The sequence below is a fragment of the Sycon ciliatum genome, chromosome 8 (assembly GCF_964019385.1).
Source record: "Sycon ciliatum chromosome 8, ocSycCili1.1, whole genome shotgun sequence".
Lineage (NCBI taxonomy): Eukaryota > Metazoa > Porifera > Calcarea > Leucosolenida > Sycettidae > Sycon > Sycon ciliatum.
Genome location: NC_088650.1, coordinates 23257981 through 23275946, shown reverse-complemented (window position 1 = coordinate 23275946; position 17966 = coordinate 23257981). Strand labels below are relative to the sequence as shown.

The 17966-nt window shown below is 47.3% G+C and overlaps 2 protein-coding genes across 2 annotated transcripts; one reads left to right on the top strand and one right to left on the bottom strand.

Annotated features, from left to right (window-relative positions):
- The first annotated feature begins 2524 nt into the window (after positions 1–2524).
- Positions 2525–4936, top strand: LOC135822393 (dnaJ homolog subfamily C member 7-like). Its single transcript, XM_065335149.1, has one exon. It carries the CDS (start codon positions 2693–2695, stop codon positions 4199–4201), a length of 1509 nt encoding a protein of 502 aa, XP_065191221.1. The 5' UTR covers positions 2525–2692; the 3' UTR covers positions 4202–4936.
- Positions 4937–5639: 703 nt separating this feature from the next.
- LOC135822396 (actin-3-like) lies at positions 5640–13495 on the bottom strand. Its single transcript, XM_065335153.1, has 3 exons — positions 12851–13495; positions 8656–8766; positions 5640–7000 (listed from the first exon to the last, which is right to left on the bottom strand). Exons 1-3 carry the CDS (start codon positions 13055–13057, stop codon positions 6233–6235), a joined length of 1086 nt encoding a protein of 361 aa, XP_065191225.1. The 5' UTR covers positions 13058–13495; the 3' UTR covers positions 5640–6232.
- Positions 13496–17966: the final 4471 nt, after the last annotated feature.

Below are 17966 nucleotides of genomic sequence, written 5' to 3'. Positions count from 1 at the left end.
AGGTCTACATGTCATGTAGATCTACATGTACATGATATAATTAGGTACATAACCCCCAAAAAATGCCGGATTGGTGCTTCTCCTGTCCTGAGCTGTAGCTGTGTAGGTACTACTGTAAAAGCAGAAATTTTCGGTGGTGTAATATTTTTGGTATTCTCCAAAATCGGTGGTTCGGCGGAGGGAAATTTTCGGTAAACCCGCGTTCCAGGTAAGTGTACTAGTACTATATAGTCCATCAGCCCAAGAACTCAGAAGTCGTCAAATTCAAGCACCCTGTTGCACTTAGAAATCGAATACTTGATTTTGGCCTCAATGGGGAGTTTAGGTACCCTGTACACCGAATCCGCAAATAAAAAGAGTAAACGACTTGCACGCTCTGCAGGGGGAAGCCGACAAAGTGACCATTTTTGGCATTTCATCGACAGCCATTGTTGTGACCTAAACCCAATCTCCAATCAGTGCCATGCGCGTTCAGGAATGAACTTTCAGATTTTTGTGAATTACGGGAAAAATCTTGCAAATCGAGAAGATTTGCAGTGTAAACCATTGCAGTTTCCGTATTACACGTGTGCCTGGATTCAAATTATAATAAAATTGTTGTTCGCCTACTTGTAGAGTGTTGTTCCATTACACATCTCTTTCACTGTTCTATTTAATTGAGCATCCGAATACATACCTTCAGGAAGATTACAATGAGCTAGTATTGAACATCATCCACCTTCGGGTTTCCGAAGTATGCACCCCGAGTCATGTCAAGCAGGTTTGAAGCGTAGTTTTTACTGTTTGGCAAAAGCGATCTACGCTTCCACCCTGAATGGAATCACCCCGGGAAGGTCCTGATCCCTGGAAAAATAAGGAACGACTTACGTGGAGAGCTAAAAGTAAGGAATCTGCGGCGATGGATGTTCTACATCGAGTGAATGCCATGCAGTTCTTTTCTCCATTACGACCAACTAGCAAACGCCATGACTCTGGATGCTGACAGCAAACAGTTGAAATAAAGGCAAGGCTGCTTTGAGCTTGTTGCAACCAGGTAGTAGTACAGTTACAGTTGTACTACTTCGAAGTACTATCTACCACACTCGAGATCACCCAAAGATAAAGCGATTGAATTCAAAATCAAAAAAATTGTTGGGGATCGTCTGAAGCATATTCAAGCGAGGTACAGTCGGGCTTGATGACTGATCAAAGCCCTCGGGCTGGTCCCTTGGGCTTTGATCAGCCATCAATCCCTCTGTACCTCGCTTGATTATCTACTTGATACCATTGTAGTTGCAAACAAGTAACTACAACAATTGCAGTACAATAGTCATGTAGTTTTTTGAATTAGTTATTTGAAAATGGTGAGCATCTTCATCTTCTTCCCGGTGCGCATGTACACATATTTTTTGAATCTGTACGTGCTCCAAGCCAACTCACCTCTGCTCAAATCGACGGCGATTTATTTCGCGATTTTAGGTCGATCACCACGGAAAACCACACCAAACGTTGACAAAACTGACGCATTGGATGTCCTGATGAAACGGATGGAAAACCTCGTAATGGCTGATGAAGAAGAAGAAATTTGTCGAACTTCCAAGGCGCACTGCAAAAGGAGTGCAAGAGTTTCGCCAGGGAAAGTAGGCAGGTCGGATTCAGTGATGCTTTTGCTGTCGATTGATGTCAGTTCCAGGTGTTCGATTTGTAAGTGCAACAGGGGACTCACTTTGGCACCACTGGCTGATGGACTAATACGGACAATTTCGGTGCGTTTTATTTTCGGTAAAAATTTTGGCACCGAAGTTACCGAAAATAAAACCCCACCGAAAATTTCTGCTTTTACGGTAGGTCTACATGTCATGTAGATCTACATGATATCAAGAGTACATAACCCCCAAGGGGCAGGGGGGGGGTACTCTTGATGATATTGTACATATTTTTTGTAGTGGCAGTGCGCGATGTGCAGTGCGCAGTCCATTCATAAAAAGATGGGTCCTGGCTCTGGCGAGCTCCCGTATTTGGCGATTTTTCGTGATTTCATCGTACACAGTGCAGTGCATGCTGCGAACTTTGAAGTTTGAAAAAGGGTCCAAAAAGGTGCCTGAACTGGGGTTCGAACCGCAGAATGCACTGTTGCAGGCGGGGTCAAACGGCCTGGATTTTGATGGTTTTCCCCAATTCAGTGCTTTTGGGGCAAAACCTGGCTTGCTTTTTGGACAAAAAAACTTCAGAAACTTAATAATTTAATTGGAAGAGGATTCCATATGGGATTGCAGAAAAAAATTCTAAAAAAACTCAACGAGTTACGTTTGACCCATTTATGGCCAAAAGCTAGCAGTTCATTTTTTTCTGAATGGACTGTAGTGCGCACGGGCACATTATGCGCATACGCGATACGGCATGGCCTACATACTCATTGTACTGTAGGGGGTTCCCCATGGATGACGTCACCAAAATGGCGCCGCATGCTGTGCATGTGACAAGTACAAAGACTCATCTAGAATGACTACTATGCGAAGAACACACGGGAACTTTTTGGACTTTCACTGTGCAGTCCTCCTTTACTTGGCCTACATTTCACTGGAACATATTTTCGTGAACATAGCTTTGTTTTTCAATAATGTTGCGTTTCCTTTCTGATCTCTCTGAGTGCTGAGTGCTGGAAGCTGCCACTGTTGTCTCGCACAACCCCAACTAACCTCGTCAGAAGCTCATGGAGAATATGGATGTAGTAGAGGGGATGGAGGGCGCAACTACTCTCAAAGAGAGAGGAAATGAGGAATATAAAGCTGGTCGCTATGGCCCAGCCGTAGAGCTTTATACCCAGGCAATACAACTTGCTCCTGACCACGCTCCATTCTACGGAAATCGTTCTGCCGCTTATTTGATGCTGGACAAGTTTCAGCAGGCTCTGGACGATACGCAACATGCTCTCAGGTTGGATAGTAAGTTTGTCAAATGCCACATGCGCGCCGCCAAATGCTTCATAGCACTGGGTGATGTACCGTCAGCACATCATAGCCTGGAGCAAGTCCTGAGTCTGGAGCCGCGGAACAAAGTAGCGAAAGGAGATCATGAAACAGTGACTGAAATCGCGCGGCTGCAGGGATTAGCTGAGGAGTGCTTTGGCAAGCAAGACTACCGTACAGCTGAGTACCACTATAAGAAAGCATTAGAACAAGCACCAGCATGTCTCAAATTCAAGCTTTTGCAGGCTGAGTCAATGGCTCGACAAGGGCGTTTAGGTGATGCCCAGACAATAGCCACCGAAGTCCTTATGAAGGACAACCTCAATGCCGACGCCAATTACGTGCGTGCGTTGTGTATATACTATAGCGATGACATCGATAAAGCTGTACGACTGCTCACTCAGATTTTGCGCTCTGACCCTGAGCATTCCAAGTCGAAAGTTGTACTGCGGCTGGCGCGGCAGCTAGCACAGAAGAAGGAGGACGGTAATGCCGCTTTCAAGGCCGGTCGGAACGCTGAATCCGAGGAGCGGTACACAGCAGCCCTAGCCGTGGACCCGTGCAATGTGGTGACGAACGCCAAGCTCTACTGTAATCGCGCGGCCGTGCGCATGCGGAGAAAGGAGTACGAACGCGCCGTTGCCGACTGCAGCAGCGCCATTGACCTAGACAGCAACTACATCAAGGCCTACCAGCGGCGGGCCCGTTGCTATACGGAAAACAACCAACACGAAGAAGCCGTGCGCGACTATGAGAAGGTGTTCAACTTGGAGAAGACGCGCGAGAACAAGGAGAACCTGAGCGAGGCCAAGCGCCAACTCAAGATGAGCCAGCGCAAAGACTACTACAAGATCCTGGGAGTTTCCCGATCGGCTGGTGACGACGAGATCAAGAAAGCGTACAAAAAGGCTGCTCTGCGGCACCACCCCGATCGACACAGCAACGATACGGCAGAAGAGAAGGCTGAAGCCGAGCGTCAGTTCAAGGAGATCGGTGAAGCCTACAGCGTTCTTTCTGACTCGCGCAAGCGGTCACGCTATGACTCCGGCCAGGATTTGGAAGACATGGGCGGCGGAGGGATGTCGGACATCGACCCGTCCATGATTTTTCAGACGTTCTTTGGTGGTGGAGGAGGTATGGGTGGCGGTGGTTTCAGCCACATGGGCGGTGGAGGTGGCGGTGGACGACGCGGTCACCATCATTCTCAGTTTGGTGGTGGCGACGACTTCTCCAGCTTTTTCTCGTTCGGCTAATTTATTGGCTACTGTTAGGGTAGGAGCTGCGCTTGACTCGTTTCTGGCGTCTGCAAAGTGTCGTGTATCGTCCCAGTGGTAGCCGTGGGAACTGTTCTGTGTCCATTGGGTTAGGTTAACTGCCATGCAGTGTGTCTTTCTTTGCAGCAGAGCGCCACCTTTGTGTCGTGTTAGGCTGCTGCTGACTCTTGACTGTGCGACGCCAGCCTAGCCATGTTCTCTGTGTACATTCCCCCCTTTTTGCTGTGTTGTTTGTGCCAAGGGGCGTGCATTGCTGGGAGCTGATCTGTGCGTTGCCAATCCTATTTTATTCTAACAAACATCCACCACCATCATCTGATCATCCTGTTGCTGTTTTTCGTGTACGTTTTTTCTTCCTTTTTTTGTGTTGCCAGCCAGGCTGCGCTCAGGTTGATGGCATGCCCATGGCATGTGGCGGTCCCGTACGCTTGCTGCCTATCCACGCCACACACACACACACATTGTTCAGGACATCGCTTTTCTCCTGAGTCCCGCATGCGTCATATTTACCCTGCCGCCACGGTAAATACTTTAAGTTAATTAACTTTAACCGACACGAAACATACTTATACTAACGTGCTCTTGAGGATCCGCCTAACGCTTCTTTTCTTGCCTATTTCTGTAAAGTCCGTCCTCATCTCAGCTGTCTAGATATTTTCTGTTCCGAAGCCAACATGTCTTTACATGCGGGAAGTGAGTGTGTCCTCGAACGGATTTGCTACGTCGTTCCTGGCAGTGCCTTGTGTTATGTGCGGGTGAGGTCATTTCCGTGTGTGCGTGTATATGTCTACGTTTGTGATTACCAGGGAGTCGTAAAATACCGTATTTTACGACTCCCTGGTGATTACTACTAACGTTACAGTCAGACCTATCCGTTTGCCATGCTACTATCCGGATAAGCGAGGGACCCGGATAACCGAACACCGGTGATGTTGGATACATCACGTATGTTGTAAATCTGTAACCAGGTATATTCTTCTAGATTGCGAGGGATCCGGATAAAAGAGGACCGGATAAGCGAGGTCTGACTAGTAGCTGGTGAGTCATGTCTGCCTGTTCGGGAGACAATACGGCTGACTATAACACTAAATCATGTGAGTCTCGAACCGGGCTGCCGATTACAGTTGCCCTTGGGGCAGGGCCAATTACCCACGCTCGCATTATTGCATCGCTTGTGTGGGTTGCGTTTGGACAAATAATAAAGTTGAACTCAGCAGGTCAAGCCTGCAATCACGAGTGCCATAGACCACGGATCCTGTAGAACTTCCAAACGCGGGGTCGAAGTATGTTGTGTGTGATCCCGTGTCGTCTCCCTGTATGCTGCGACTCCCTGATACCTTGGGAGCACAGTGTTGCACTGCTTCATTTAATGCGGCGGTGAGCAATTCCACATCAGTAGCTGGGCAACTGCAACGCATTATCTGAGATCAACTGGGATATTATGAGATTGAAGTACACGTACTCAAGTACCGGTATGAGTTTTGGAAATTTGACAGAAATTAAAAACTATTCTTCTCTAGTAATATGATACGTACTTCAACAGGCTATTCAATTAATTTTGGTCTAAAAAAGCAGAAATATGTGCAGATACGGCAGGCAGAATGTCAAAAGTTTTTCCCGACATTTGGATGTCTCGCTCAAACTCTACTCGTAATTCGAAGTTCATTTTTTCTGTACTAGCAAATTAAAACAAGGGATATGTACAATACAGAATCAGATTGCCGTACGCAACTGTTGAACAATACCACTACAGCCATGCTGGGGACATAGTGCATGCAGAGTGAGCATATATACTGAGTCTCAGATTTCAAGAACAGGACTCTGGAATGTAATTACATGTCGCTGTTGGCTGGCGGTCAGATCAATCATGCGGCTATCTGCTGACTGTACGTGGATGAAAGCCAATAACGCGGGGAAAGTTGCACGTCCGCGGAATCGCGTTATCCTGTGGGGACAGCACATTCCGACTTCGCATGCACACTCGTGTCTGTGCCGGCCCGGCATTGGCTATCAGAGTCTCAGAAGGCGATACAAAGCATGAGGACCACACTCTTTATACTCGTCAGCCGTGATCCACAAGCGCTGAAACGAGGACAAAGAAGCTACAATGGAGCCGCCGACCCATGCATTTACATCAGGCGATTGCACGACACGTACGCGTGTGCGACCGCCATTACCAAACAGTTGCTCCAGTTCACGCTGAAGCCTCTCTTTGCAGTTGGGAAACGACATGGCTTGGCCGCACAAGAGCACATTGCGCAGGAGATCGCGCTGTATATCGATTGGACACGCCGATATCGCGTCCGCAGCGAGCACGTGAACGCCTGGTGAGGATACACCCATCAGAGATGGATCAAATAGTGATTCAGGACATCGCAGCCGTTCCTCGCCCAGTGTCACTGCTTCACCGCTGGGAAGCAGATACTTCTTTTCCAGGCTACCTGACTGTTTCAGCCTGGCCACATCTGCATTATAGTCCATTGCCAGGCTCGAAGAGTCTATTTTGAGTTTGTCCAGTGTTAGCTGATCAGCCGTGCTGGGAAATGAGCGACCACGTTGGCTGAGCAGCTCACCAAGGTAATGAGTCACATCACGCCCACCAAAGTCGGCGCGCTTGATCGCGGCCGGCTCAGTGTAGCCCTCCCAGACCGGATAGACCTGCGTGACACCAGCGCCACACTCCACGGCCATGGACACCGACCGTCCACCGGTGTACACAGACAGCTTGGCTTGAATCTCACTCTGCGTGGCCGGCACGTCAAAATTCTCAAACAACAGCTGGCCGCGAGCACAGCCATTCGCATACCAACATACCACACATTCACGCACGAAGGCCCGCGCACATACACACACTCACACATACACATACAAATAGCTACACCCTGCATGCTCAGTGCAATCCAAACCTCCTTAGGCTATTGTGAAAGTTTGCTACGGACAATATCAGATAAATGTGACCCGGTAGTGACGTGCATACTGGATATGATAAAGTGAAGTTGGAACATGTGCATACTGGATATGATAAAGTGAAGTTGGAACATGTGCATACCATGGGGATTGTGAAAGAATAAGTACTGTCCCATCTGTTATGCAGTGTAGTCTGCAGCCGCTAGGTTTGGCTCAGCATTAAATGCATCAGCCCCTCCCCACCCAGGTACCCTGAGAATTCGAGGCTACAGTTTCCCCGGTCCATTCTTCATGTATGCTACTGGTTCTGTACCACTACGGTCTGAGTGTTGACACACCACCACACCTACCTACCTACCTACCTACCTACCTGCCTGCCTACCTACCTACCTACCTACCTACCTACCTACCTACCTACCTGCCTGCCTACCTACCTATCTACCTACCTTCTGACTGTGTTCACACATAATAATTACACTGTTGCACGCATATCATCATGAGTAGAACTCTGCAGTGCACTGTTCTGATGTACCCTTATCAGTTTCCATATGCCGCTCGCTACACCTACCTACCTACTTGTAAATACATGTACCTACCCACCTACCCACTGTTCTGTGGCATAACGCAGCCTCTCCTCCCCCCCCTCCCAATAAAAGAATACTGCTGCAGTATCAGTAAATGGTATCCTATGCAGCCAGTATCAGGGTTCTCTCGTGCAGTCGCTCAAATCTCCATGCTACTGAGCTAGATCACCATCCATTCCAGCTGGCTATTACTAGTATCAAGAGTACATAACCAAGAGTGTGCAACTCCTATCTTGAGCTGCGATGGGTTCACCCACTGCGGAATTTTTTTATTGCGTCATTCTTTGGCAGAAGTATGATGAAGTGGGTATGCTTTCCCGCGCTGGTTTTGTAGATACGGTGAGAGTTCGTCAGGTTCAATACACATCGATCTATCGTCCGTTGTTCTGCTTCGACTACCGTAGCTGTAATGAACTAATTCTTTGTACTTTGATCTCTGGCTACGCATGATGGCATCAGCGAGCCAAACCGCCACCAAAGACTGATGTCATAAAAAAAATTCCGCCGTGGGCTGGGGGATCGTCGAGTTGCACACTCTTGGTTAGGCCATGGTAAAAAATAAAGTTGATTCTCAGGTCATGAGCCTGTGAAAATTGGTGCGAGCGAGCAATTTTTTATTTTAATTCCCACAATTTTTTTATTTCCAAAGATAGGGTCACACATGTGTACGTCACAGGTTCATAATTAATTTATGATTATTTTATTATTCAGGCCAGGGAGTAGAAAAATACCGGTATTTTACTACTCCCGGATTCATGCCTTTCGCATTGACCGTTTTCATGCACGCATATGCATGCATAGAAATAAAAAAAATCGTCGGTGCGCCGCCAAAAATCGATGCGCGCGTACTTGAGAATCAAGGGTATTTTTTACCATGGCCTTATGTACTCAAGTAGTATTAAGCAGCTGGGCAACTCAATGCTGGCTCAGCATTCACTTTACCTGTAACATTCGTTGCCGCTGAGCCAGCGGTGTGAGCACAGGCTCAGTGTACAGCAAGGGCTGGTTTCTAGAGCAAGTCTTCCTCATCCGGTCGAAGCAATTGCGGAGTACCTACACACAGACGATACACACCCAGAGGATCGATGTACTAGTACTCCACGAGTCGCAAGGACGGCAACACAGTAATTGCATACAACAGCCGTTCCACAAGATGAAATGCGCAAACGGAGACTCCCAGGCTAAGGCCTGTGGAGAATCCATCAATACAAAACAAACAAATGCATTGGATTATGGTCATAGTCACAAGATACACTGCCGATGTGAATCCCAGCAACCTTACTCATGTCCTCATTCACTTCACCACATGGAGTCACAGCATATCTAAATGAAGGGTACCGATTGCGGCGAATTTGCATGTGTGTTTGCGCTGGAGCAGAAAGTGATGGAATCCGGGCAGAACTGCCACCAGCTGGTTCTGACTTGCGTTCCCAGGCTACTGATTGGAATGATGGTGCAACGTTCTGGATTCTAATAGTGTAATTCCTTGCATGATGTACAGTCCTTGTGTGGTGTGTTTTACACACACACACACACACACACACACACACACACACACACACACACACACACACACACACACACACACACACACACACATACACACACACACACACACACCAAAACACACGCCACACACACACACACACACACACACACACACACACACACACACACACACACACACACACACACACACACACATACAGACACACCACACACACACACACCATTGACCATTGGACGCCCATCGCCGGAGGCGATGATAGCGATGCTACAGCAGAAGCCATAGCAACTTGTGCTGGGACTGCACCATTCAACAGCTTGCAAGGCTGAAGAATTGGCCGCCACTATTCAGCCTGGTCTACACCACACAGCTATGAAGTGGCTTTTTCTGGCCAGTGAATCCCTACTTTTTGGTCCACACACACACACACACACACACACACACACACACACACACACACACACACACACACACACACACACACACACACACACACACACACACACACAAACACACACACACACACACACACACACACAAACAAACACACACACACACACACACATACACCAAAACACACGCCACACACACACACACACACACACACACACACACACACACACACACACACATACACACACACACCACACACACACCCTTGACCATTGGACGCCCATCGCCGGAGGCTATGATAGCGATGCTACAGCAGAAGCCATAGCAACTTGTGCTGGGACTGCACCATTCAACAGCTTGCAAGGCTGAAGAATTGGCCGCCACTATTCAGCCTAGTCTACACCACACAGCTATGAAGTGGCTTTTTCTGGCCAGTGAATCCCTACTTTTTGGTCCACACACACACACACACACACACACACACACACACACACACACACACACACACACACACACACACACACGCCACACACACACACACGCCACACACACACGCCACATACACACACGCCACATACACACACACACACACACACACACACACACCACACCCCATGTACCACACACACACACACACACGCACACACACACACACATGCCACGCACACACACACACATACACACACATACACACACATACATACATACACACATACACACACACACGCACATACACCTCAGACCTCAGACATGCCCATCGCGGAAGCGATGATAGCGAACAGCTATGTTAGACATAGCAACTTGTGCTGGGATTACACCATTCAACAGCTTGCAAGGCTGATGAATTGACCGCCACTATTTTTAGCCTGGTATCCACCACACACATACATACACACACACACACATACACACACACACACACACACACATACACATACAAACACACACACCCACACACACATACATACACGGCGGTGGCGGCGGCTGCGTTTGTTAGTCCAGCATTTGTGACATGTACTCACTACATGGTTTTCGTGCTACCTGTGGTCACTTTGCCACAAGGACACTGGGTCATTGCTCACATTGCTCTATCCACGCTTCCATGTAGGTCATTGTTGATGAGCTACGTAAACTCTTTTTCGATTTTGCAATTGCGCTCAAGTTCCGCACAGGCGCAGCGAAGCCGGCTAAGCAGGCAGGCGACGGAGTGATTTCTGTACTTGTACAAATACAGAACTGACTGGCAGCACTGTCTGGGGGACTTGCTGATAATGGTAAAACACATACATGTAACTTACCCAGATGGTGCGGAGCCAAAGGAAAGAATTGTAACATGGAAAAATGTGGGCACAATGCCCAGCGGCGGGTACTCCTTGTCAGTTCTGTGGTAAATCATGCAAGTCTGACTGTTCGGCAACATCTAGTTTTAGTTTGTGGACTCGGTCGCAAAACTTGTGCTCACATTTTTTCATGTTTAACAGTTTACTTGAATAGTTTTCAGGCAGAGAGCACTGCATTTCACACAAATCCATTACAAGTAGAAGTATCGTCATCAGGATGATGGTCATGAAGACCGAAACGTTGAAACGATACTTCTAATGGATTTGTGTGAAATGCAGTGCTCTCTTGAGTGTAGGCAGGTTGCCTGCAAACTATTCAAGTGCAATGAAGCTGCATGAAGCGTCCTTCACATTTTTTAAACATTTTATTGTTTGTATTTCGAAGTACTGTTTTTTTTCATGTTACATAACTTACTGGTGATAATCATGACGGCGGACAAGGACCAGAAAGATGTTCAAATTTGTTTGTTTGTTGCGACAGGGTACGTGCACTTGCTGCGTGCTATGCGAATCGTTCTTCACTTTTTACTAACCCGCCGGCATGCGGCTGGCGGAGCATGCTCGGCGACAGCCAATGACGCGGCCGTGTAAACACATGTAGCCTATTTCTTGTAGTACAGTAAGATCGGGCGCCGAAGAACGCAGGGGCTCGAGCGCAGCCTAGGAAAGTTCTTTAAAAAATTTTGATTCTAGCCAGACCGTGCTTATTGAATATTCACACGCGCGCGCGGCGAGTCGAGTGACGTCATGACGTGTGTCATGTACATGTACATGTAGTGCAATGTAGTACTTCTAAACTAGTGGGTGTCGTAAATGGGAATGACTGTACATGTAGCAGTTACTGTTTGCAAGTGTACATGACATGTACTCACCTCCCATACATGTACAATGTAGATCTACGTCAACAGCCTCTTTTACGGGCAAAATAAACACAATGAATATTTTTTCCCAAGTGTTCCAAAAACTTCAACTCAAAGTTCTAGAAAGAAAAGAAAAAAACGAAAAAACACGCAAAAAAAACAGCATAATAATGTATACCTACTTAGGTAAACAGCAGCAAGTTCAACTTCAAGTCAATATTCCAGTCACTGTTACCGCTCGTGCACGCTAAGCCGGTACCCGGGCCTCCACCACTGCCAGTGCAGCAGAGGTATCACCCACAGCCAAGGCAGGCTGGCTAGAGAGCCTTCTGCACCCACGGAGGCACATGATGCAGGACCGCAAGAGGGAAAAAGCGATCCTGCACCTGACGAAAGCCATCACATGAGAATACTGCTCCCCTCTTTTCGCCGCCAACAGAGAGGCCACTCGTTTGTAGAGGGCCGTTGCTGCCTTGCCCATGCCTCCACTCGCAGACATCACAGCCGGAACAAAAGTGGCATGCTCCACTTGTCTCACTCTCTCTTCGTAGTGCCTGTAGATCTACGTACAATCTAGATCTAGTGTTCTTAAATCTGATAATTCTAGCCTGGACTGTTCTTAAATTTTGCCGGTTTTCCAGCCTGGGTGTTCTTCGGCGAGGTGTTCTTCGGCGCCCGATCTTACTGTATGCGCACAGACTCTGTATAACAGGGTTCTAGCCAAAGAGGTGTTGGGTAGGGAGAGGCACGTAGCGTCGCGCGCGCGCGCGCGCGCCCCCCCCCCCCCCCCCCCCCCACACACACACACACTGTTGGCGCACCCTCTGCTCTGATGACGCACTGCCCTACTCATCTTTCAATTGTATTTTTCAGTTCACAGAATTAAGATGTGGCCACAAATGGATCGTTCCGGGTGCTCTACGGCCGTAAGTTGCATTTTGTGCGACAAGGCAATAGTGGAACATGGAAAAATGGGTGAACCGTTTGTATCCCTGCCTGCCCCCACCTAGAACCCTGTATAACATTACAGTACGAACCTTTTCCATTCCATCCCAGTCCGTCACATAACCGTGTTCTACAGGTCTTTTCGGAGACGTAGACAGTAAGCTTCTAGTCATGTGTGGTGGTGTCTCGCCCACATAAGTATCAGTCAGGAGAATCGTTGGCACCACAGTCCTGGGCGCGTCATCACCGGCCAGTCCACACTTGCAATAGTCTGTCCCGATATCTATCACCACAGCCATTGCTACCGCTGTGGAAATTCACCGGGAGCACCGTGCAGCTGGCTCCCTGGGACTTGAATGGCGCGGCGGTTACGGTATGTTTGAGTTGCTCGCTAGTAGAGAACAAGCAGATGTACCGGTACAAGTTTTCGGATTTCTAGAAGAACTGATACAAGACTTTAGTCACAGACCCTAAAGACCGCTGTGGAAATTCACCGGGAGCACCGTGCAGCTGGCTCCCTGGGACTTGAATGGCGCGGCGGTTACGGTATGTTTGAGTTGCTCGCTAGTAGAGAACAAGCAGATGTACCGGTACAAGTTTTCGGATTTCTAGAAGAACTGATACAAGACTTTAGTCACAGACCCTAAATCATAAGACCCTATCACGTTCAGTACACCACAGTCTCAGATCACGATAATGATTGAGACTGTTATCATGATTGTGCTTCTGAAGTATTTCAAAACCTATTATTTTTGAAATTTTTCATTCATTAAATATATAATTGTTTAGAATCAACTCGTAAAAACTCCAAGTCAATCTCCCATTGACACAAACCTCGTTTATTCAACATAATCGTATCCCATTCAATAAAAACAGTTCATAAAAACAGTTCATAAAAACAGTTCATAAAAACAGTTCATAAAAACAGCTTTTTAGGATCGGACCCAGTCCGCATAACCAAGAGAGCTAGCTCCCTTGGCTGCTGTTGGAATATGCAAGCCTTCCACATATTGGCTATAGTTATGAAATGAACACCGGTAACCATGGAGACAGACCACACTCTCATTATAGATACTGGTTATAAATAGACCGAATAAGGAAAATGATCTGAGTGATAGCCTATGAAGAGTAAAAGAAATTGAACCAATGACAACAAATAGTACTCGTCCAGCACACGAGTTGTCATAGCAACACAAATAACAGTTGTCCGCTAGTTATTTTGTTGTTGGAGATTGAGTAGGAGTTTTTACTGGTTGATTCTAAATACAATAAATGAGGAGGCCGAGGGTTTATCAACTTTATGACCAATGCAATAAAAACTATTATCACTCCCTTAGTATTGACTCACATAGATTTTTGCCATACCTAAGCAGTCAAATATTCCTGCATATTTCACTCCTTAGGGCAGTTAGGGCTATATTGACTGCTTATATTTGACTGCTTAGGGGTCGCGCAGTTGAACGGACCGGTGCCTAGTGCAGCATTGTCACTGCATGAGTAGGTGGTACCATGGTGGTGCAACGGTTGTGCAATCATAAAACCGGGATTCACGAGGTTATCGTTTTGGAATTTGAAATACGGACTGTTTGTCGTGATAAATCTAATATTGACTTCGTACTTGGTCATGCATCCAGTATAGGAAATAAAAACCTCGTAAAAGACCTCGGCTTCGCCTCGGTCTTTTACTCGGCTTTTATTTCCTATAATTATTGACCTCGTACTCAGTCAATATTAGATACATAATTATTATAAAAACCTCGGGGGACCTCGGTTTTTATAATAGTTTTTATTGGTCATAAACCCTCGGCCTCCTCATTTATTGTATACAGAAAGGAGTCAAATGTTTTTTTTTATATATTGTGCATGCAAATGTACGACTAGTGTCGACTACACACACGCGATCCTATAATACTAGCAGTCTAGACATCGACCTCATGCTCAGAAGCAGCCAAATGACAGGATGCAGCGCTTGGTGACGAGGTTGTCTTATCTCCGATCCGCAATCGGTCCTGAAACAGCTTCAGCTCCGCTGCCGGCCGCATCCGCTCTGCTCTCGTCAGCCTCGTTTGCCAGTGAGGCAAAGATCTGGTCCTGGAGGGGACCTGGATCTAATGCCAGTAGTAATGGGACAATGACTGCGCGTGCTGGATCGTCTACAACAATGTGCAGTCAGATTTGATCGACTGGCTTGATGGACAAAAGCCATTGGATATGCATAATCATGTATGCACACGCAGTAACCAAAATAAAAAATAAAATAAAATAAAAAATAAACCCGACCGACCGACCCTGGTACGGATGAGTGAAGTGACCCGAAACAACGAATTAATTCTGGGTGGCCTTACTAGTATTAGTCATCTTGTTAGTTGCTGCATAACTCGTTCTCATGTGTTTTCTTCTCTTTTTTTATAATGGTTTTTCTTTTTCTTTTTTCTTCTTCTTTCTTTTTTTCCTCTCTCTAGTCTACTCTGAGTAGAGCGGACATCAACACTGAGGCACATTCTCACCACCTGCCATTCCTCACTCCATCAAGGAAGGTACACGTGGCGCCATTACAACGTCCTCAAACAAATCAGTAAATTCAGGACAGAAGTACATGATTGTAGTATCAGCAAAGCAAAACTCGTCAAATACCGAGCAAACTCCCACTAACGGTACATAAATTACCTTCTGTAAACCGAGTCAAAACATCCTCCGCGGCGAGTTACCTCAGCGGAAAGGTCTGAGCGATGGTTTTTTGTCGGGATCACATACATGATTGGCAGCTTCTTTCAGATCTGGACGAGAGGCTAGTATTCCCACACTTTATTGCACCTACCACGTGTCGTCCAGACATAGTTCTCTTCTCGAAGAAATTGAGAAGAGTGCTTTGGCTGGAACTCACGGTGTGTAGCGAAGACCGCATCCTCCAGTCCAGGGAGAAGAAGCTTTCACGGTATCGCCACCGCGAACAGGGGTGTATGAAGAATGGCTGGGAAGTTGGTTAGTTGGTTGGTATATTTTATTTTACTTCGCCAGAATGAACAGGCATTGCTGCCTTCTTGCCTGGACAAGTGGATTGTCCAAGCTCTCACAAAAAGACGAAGAAAGGAAAGAAATATTACATGAGAGTGTGAAGCATGCAATCTTATAAGAGAAAATTCCATGAGAGTGTGAAGCATGCATGATGAGAGAGGAGAGATAGATAGATGGAGAGAGAAAGAAATAGAGAGAGAATGAGGAGAGATAGAGAGAGAGACTGCTTTATGGCCTGGACAAGTGAATTGTCCAAGCTCTCACAAAATGACCAACAACAACAGCAACGGCAACAACAACAGCGACAACAACGACGACAGCGACAACAACAACAGACCAACAACAACAGCAACGCCAACAACACAGCAGCAACAACAACAGCAACAACAATAGAGAGAGAGAGAGAGAGAGAGAGAGAGAGAGAGAGAGAGAGAGAGAGAGAGAGAGAGAGAGAGAGAGAGAGAGAGAGAGAGAGAGAGAGAGAGAGAGAGAGAGAGAGAGAGAGAGAGAGAGAGAGAGAGAGAGAGAGAGAAAGAGGAGAGAGACGGCTTTACTACCTGGACAAGGGAATTGTACAAGCTGTCACAAAATGACCAACAGAAACAGCAACAACAACAACGACAGCAGCAGCAGCAACAACAACAACAATAAAGAATTAAAAGGAAGTCGAGGCCCTCACAGCGGAGGTGGGGGCTAGAGGAGCCATTTCTAGCAGCCTGGACGGTTTGGCACGAGCATTGGGCTGTTGAGTGTTGTAAGGAAACTGTGGCTGGGGAAGCTTTGGAAGTGTTGTGTGCAACCCACCACCTTGATCAGCATCTACACCATCCAACACGCGGTGAAAATACGTTAGACTTAGTTCTTTCCGACTTCACTACCCCAGCATCAACCAACGTGCTTGCCCCCCTCGGCAGGTCCGACCATTCCGTTTTGATATGCAACTTCCAAGCAGTTTCCGCCCGCCGCGATCCAACAACCTCCCGCAAGGTGTGGAAATACGATAGTGCTGACTGGAACAGACTCAGGGCATTTTACCGCGGTCACGGCTGGCAGTCGATAATGTCAGACGATCCCACTCTGTATTGCGAGCGATTATCCTCGGCCATCCTGCAAGGCATGGACCAGTACATCCCCACCAAAGTATTCACCACTCGTTCCTCTGACCCTCACTGGTGGACTCCAGAGTGCACCATTGCTGAAGAGGCAAAGGAGAAGCAGTGGAAGAAGTGGAGGCAGAACCCGCACCGGGATGACCTCAAGACCTCCTTCATTGCTTCTGTCAACCGAGCTGTTCACACACAGCAGAGCGCCCATATGTCTAGCGTCAATCGACTGCGCCACACACTCAGCTGCCAGTCACTTAGTGATATCTATTTCCTTAGCCTATCCTCGATTAACTGCTCCCTCTACATAAAGTAGCCATTTCATTCTTCTTGCAGGAGATCCCCTCGACAGGCCCAAAGCCTTTGGGAAATCCTTAAATATAATAAAATACAAATACAAATAAACAGAGGTGGACAAACATGAAGAAAGCCACTGGCGCTACACGCAACTCCGCTGATGTTCCTTTGCCAGTCGATAGCCATGGCAAGGAGTTCCACACCTCAGCAGAGAAGGCTGAGTGCCTGGCAAAGCATTTCTCCTCGAAATGCAGCTTGGGTGACCGAGAACTGACTATCAATGACCTTCCTGCGGTGACCACCCCGACCCACGAGCCATTAGAGCACGTTCATTTCCGAGAAGCTTCAGTCCGGCGGCATCTTGCAAGGCTAGTCCCATCCAAGGCATCAGGATCTGACAGCATTCCATCTTGGCTATTGAAAGAGTGCTCTAAGGGACTTGCTGCTCCCATCACGAAACTGTTCCGTGTTAGCTTTCGTGCCGGTGTTGTACCGTCCCAATGGAAGCTCGCTCACGTTGTCACGGTATTTTATTTTAATTTTATATTCTTTTATTCCACGATGGCGTGACGCCAATAAGGATGATTAATAAGTGCGATAGAACTGGTACTAGCCAGAAACAGCTAGATGCAAGAAGCCACCTCGATCCAGGCCATCCAACTACCGGCCTGTGTCCTTGCTCTCCATTTTATCCAAGGTTATGGAGTGTATTATAAACCAACAAGTCACCAATTTCCTGGAGCGCGAAGACCTGCTGCCTGACAGCCAGTTTGGTTTTAGACGTGGCCGTGGC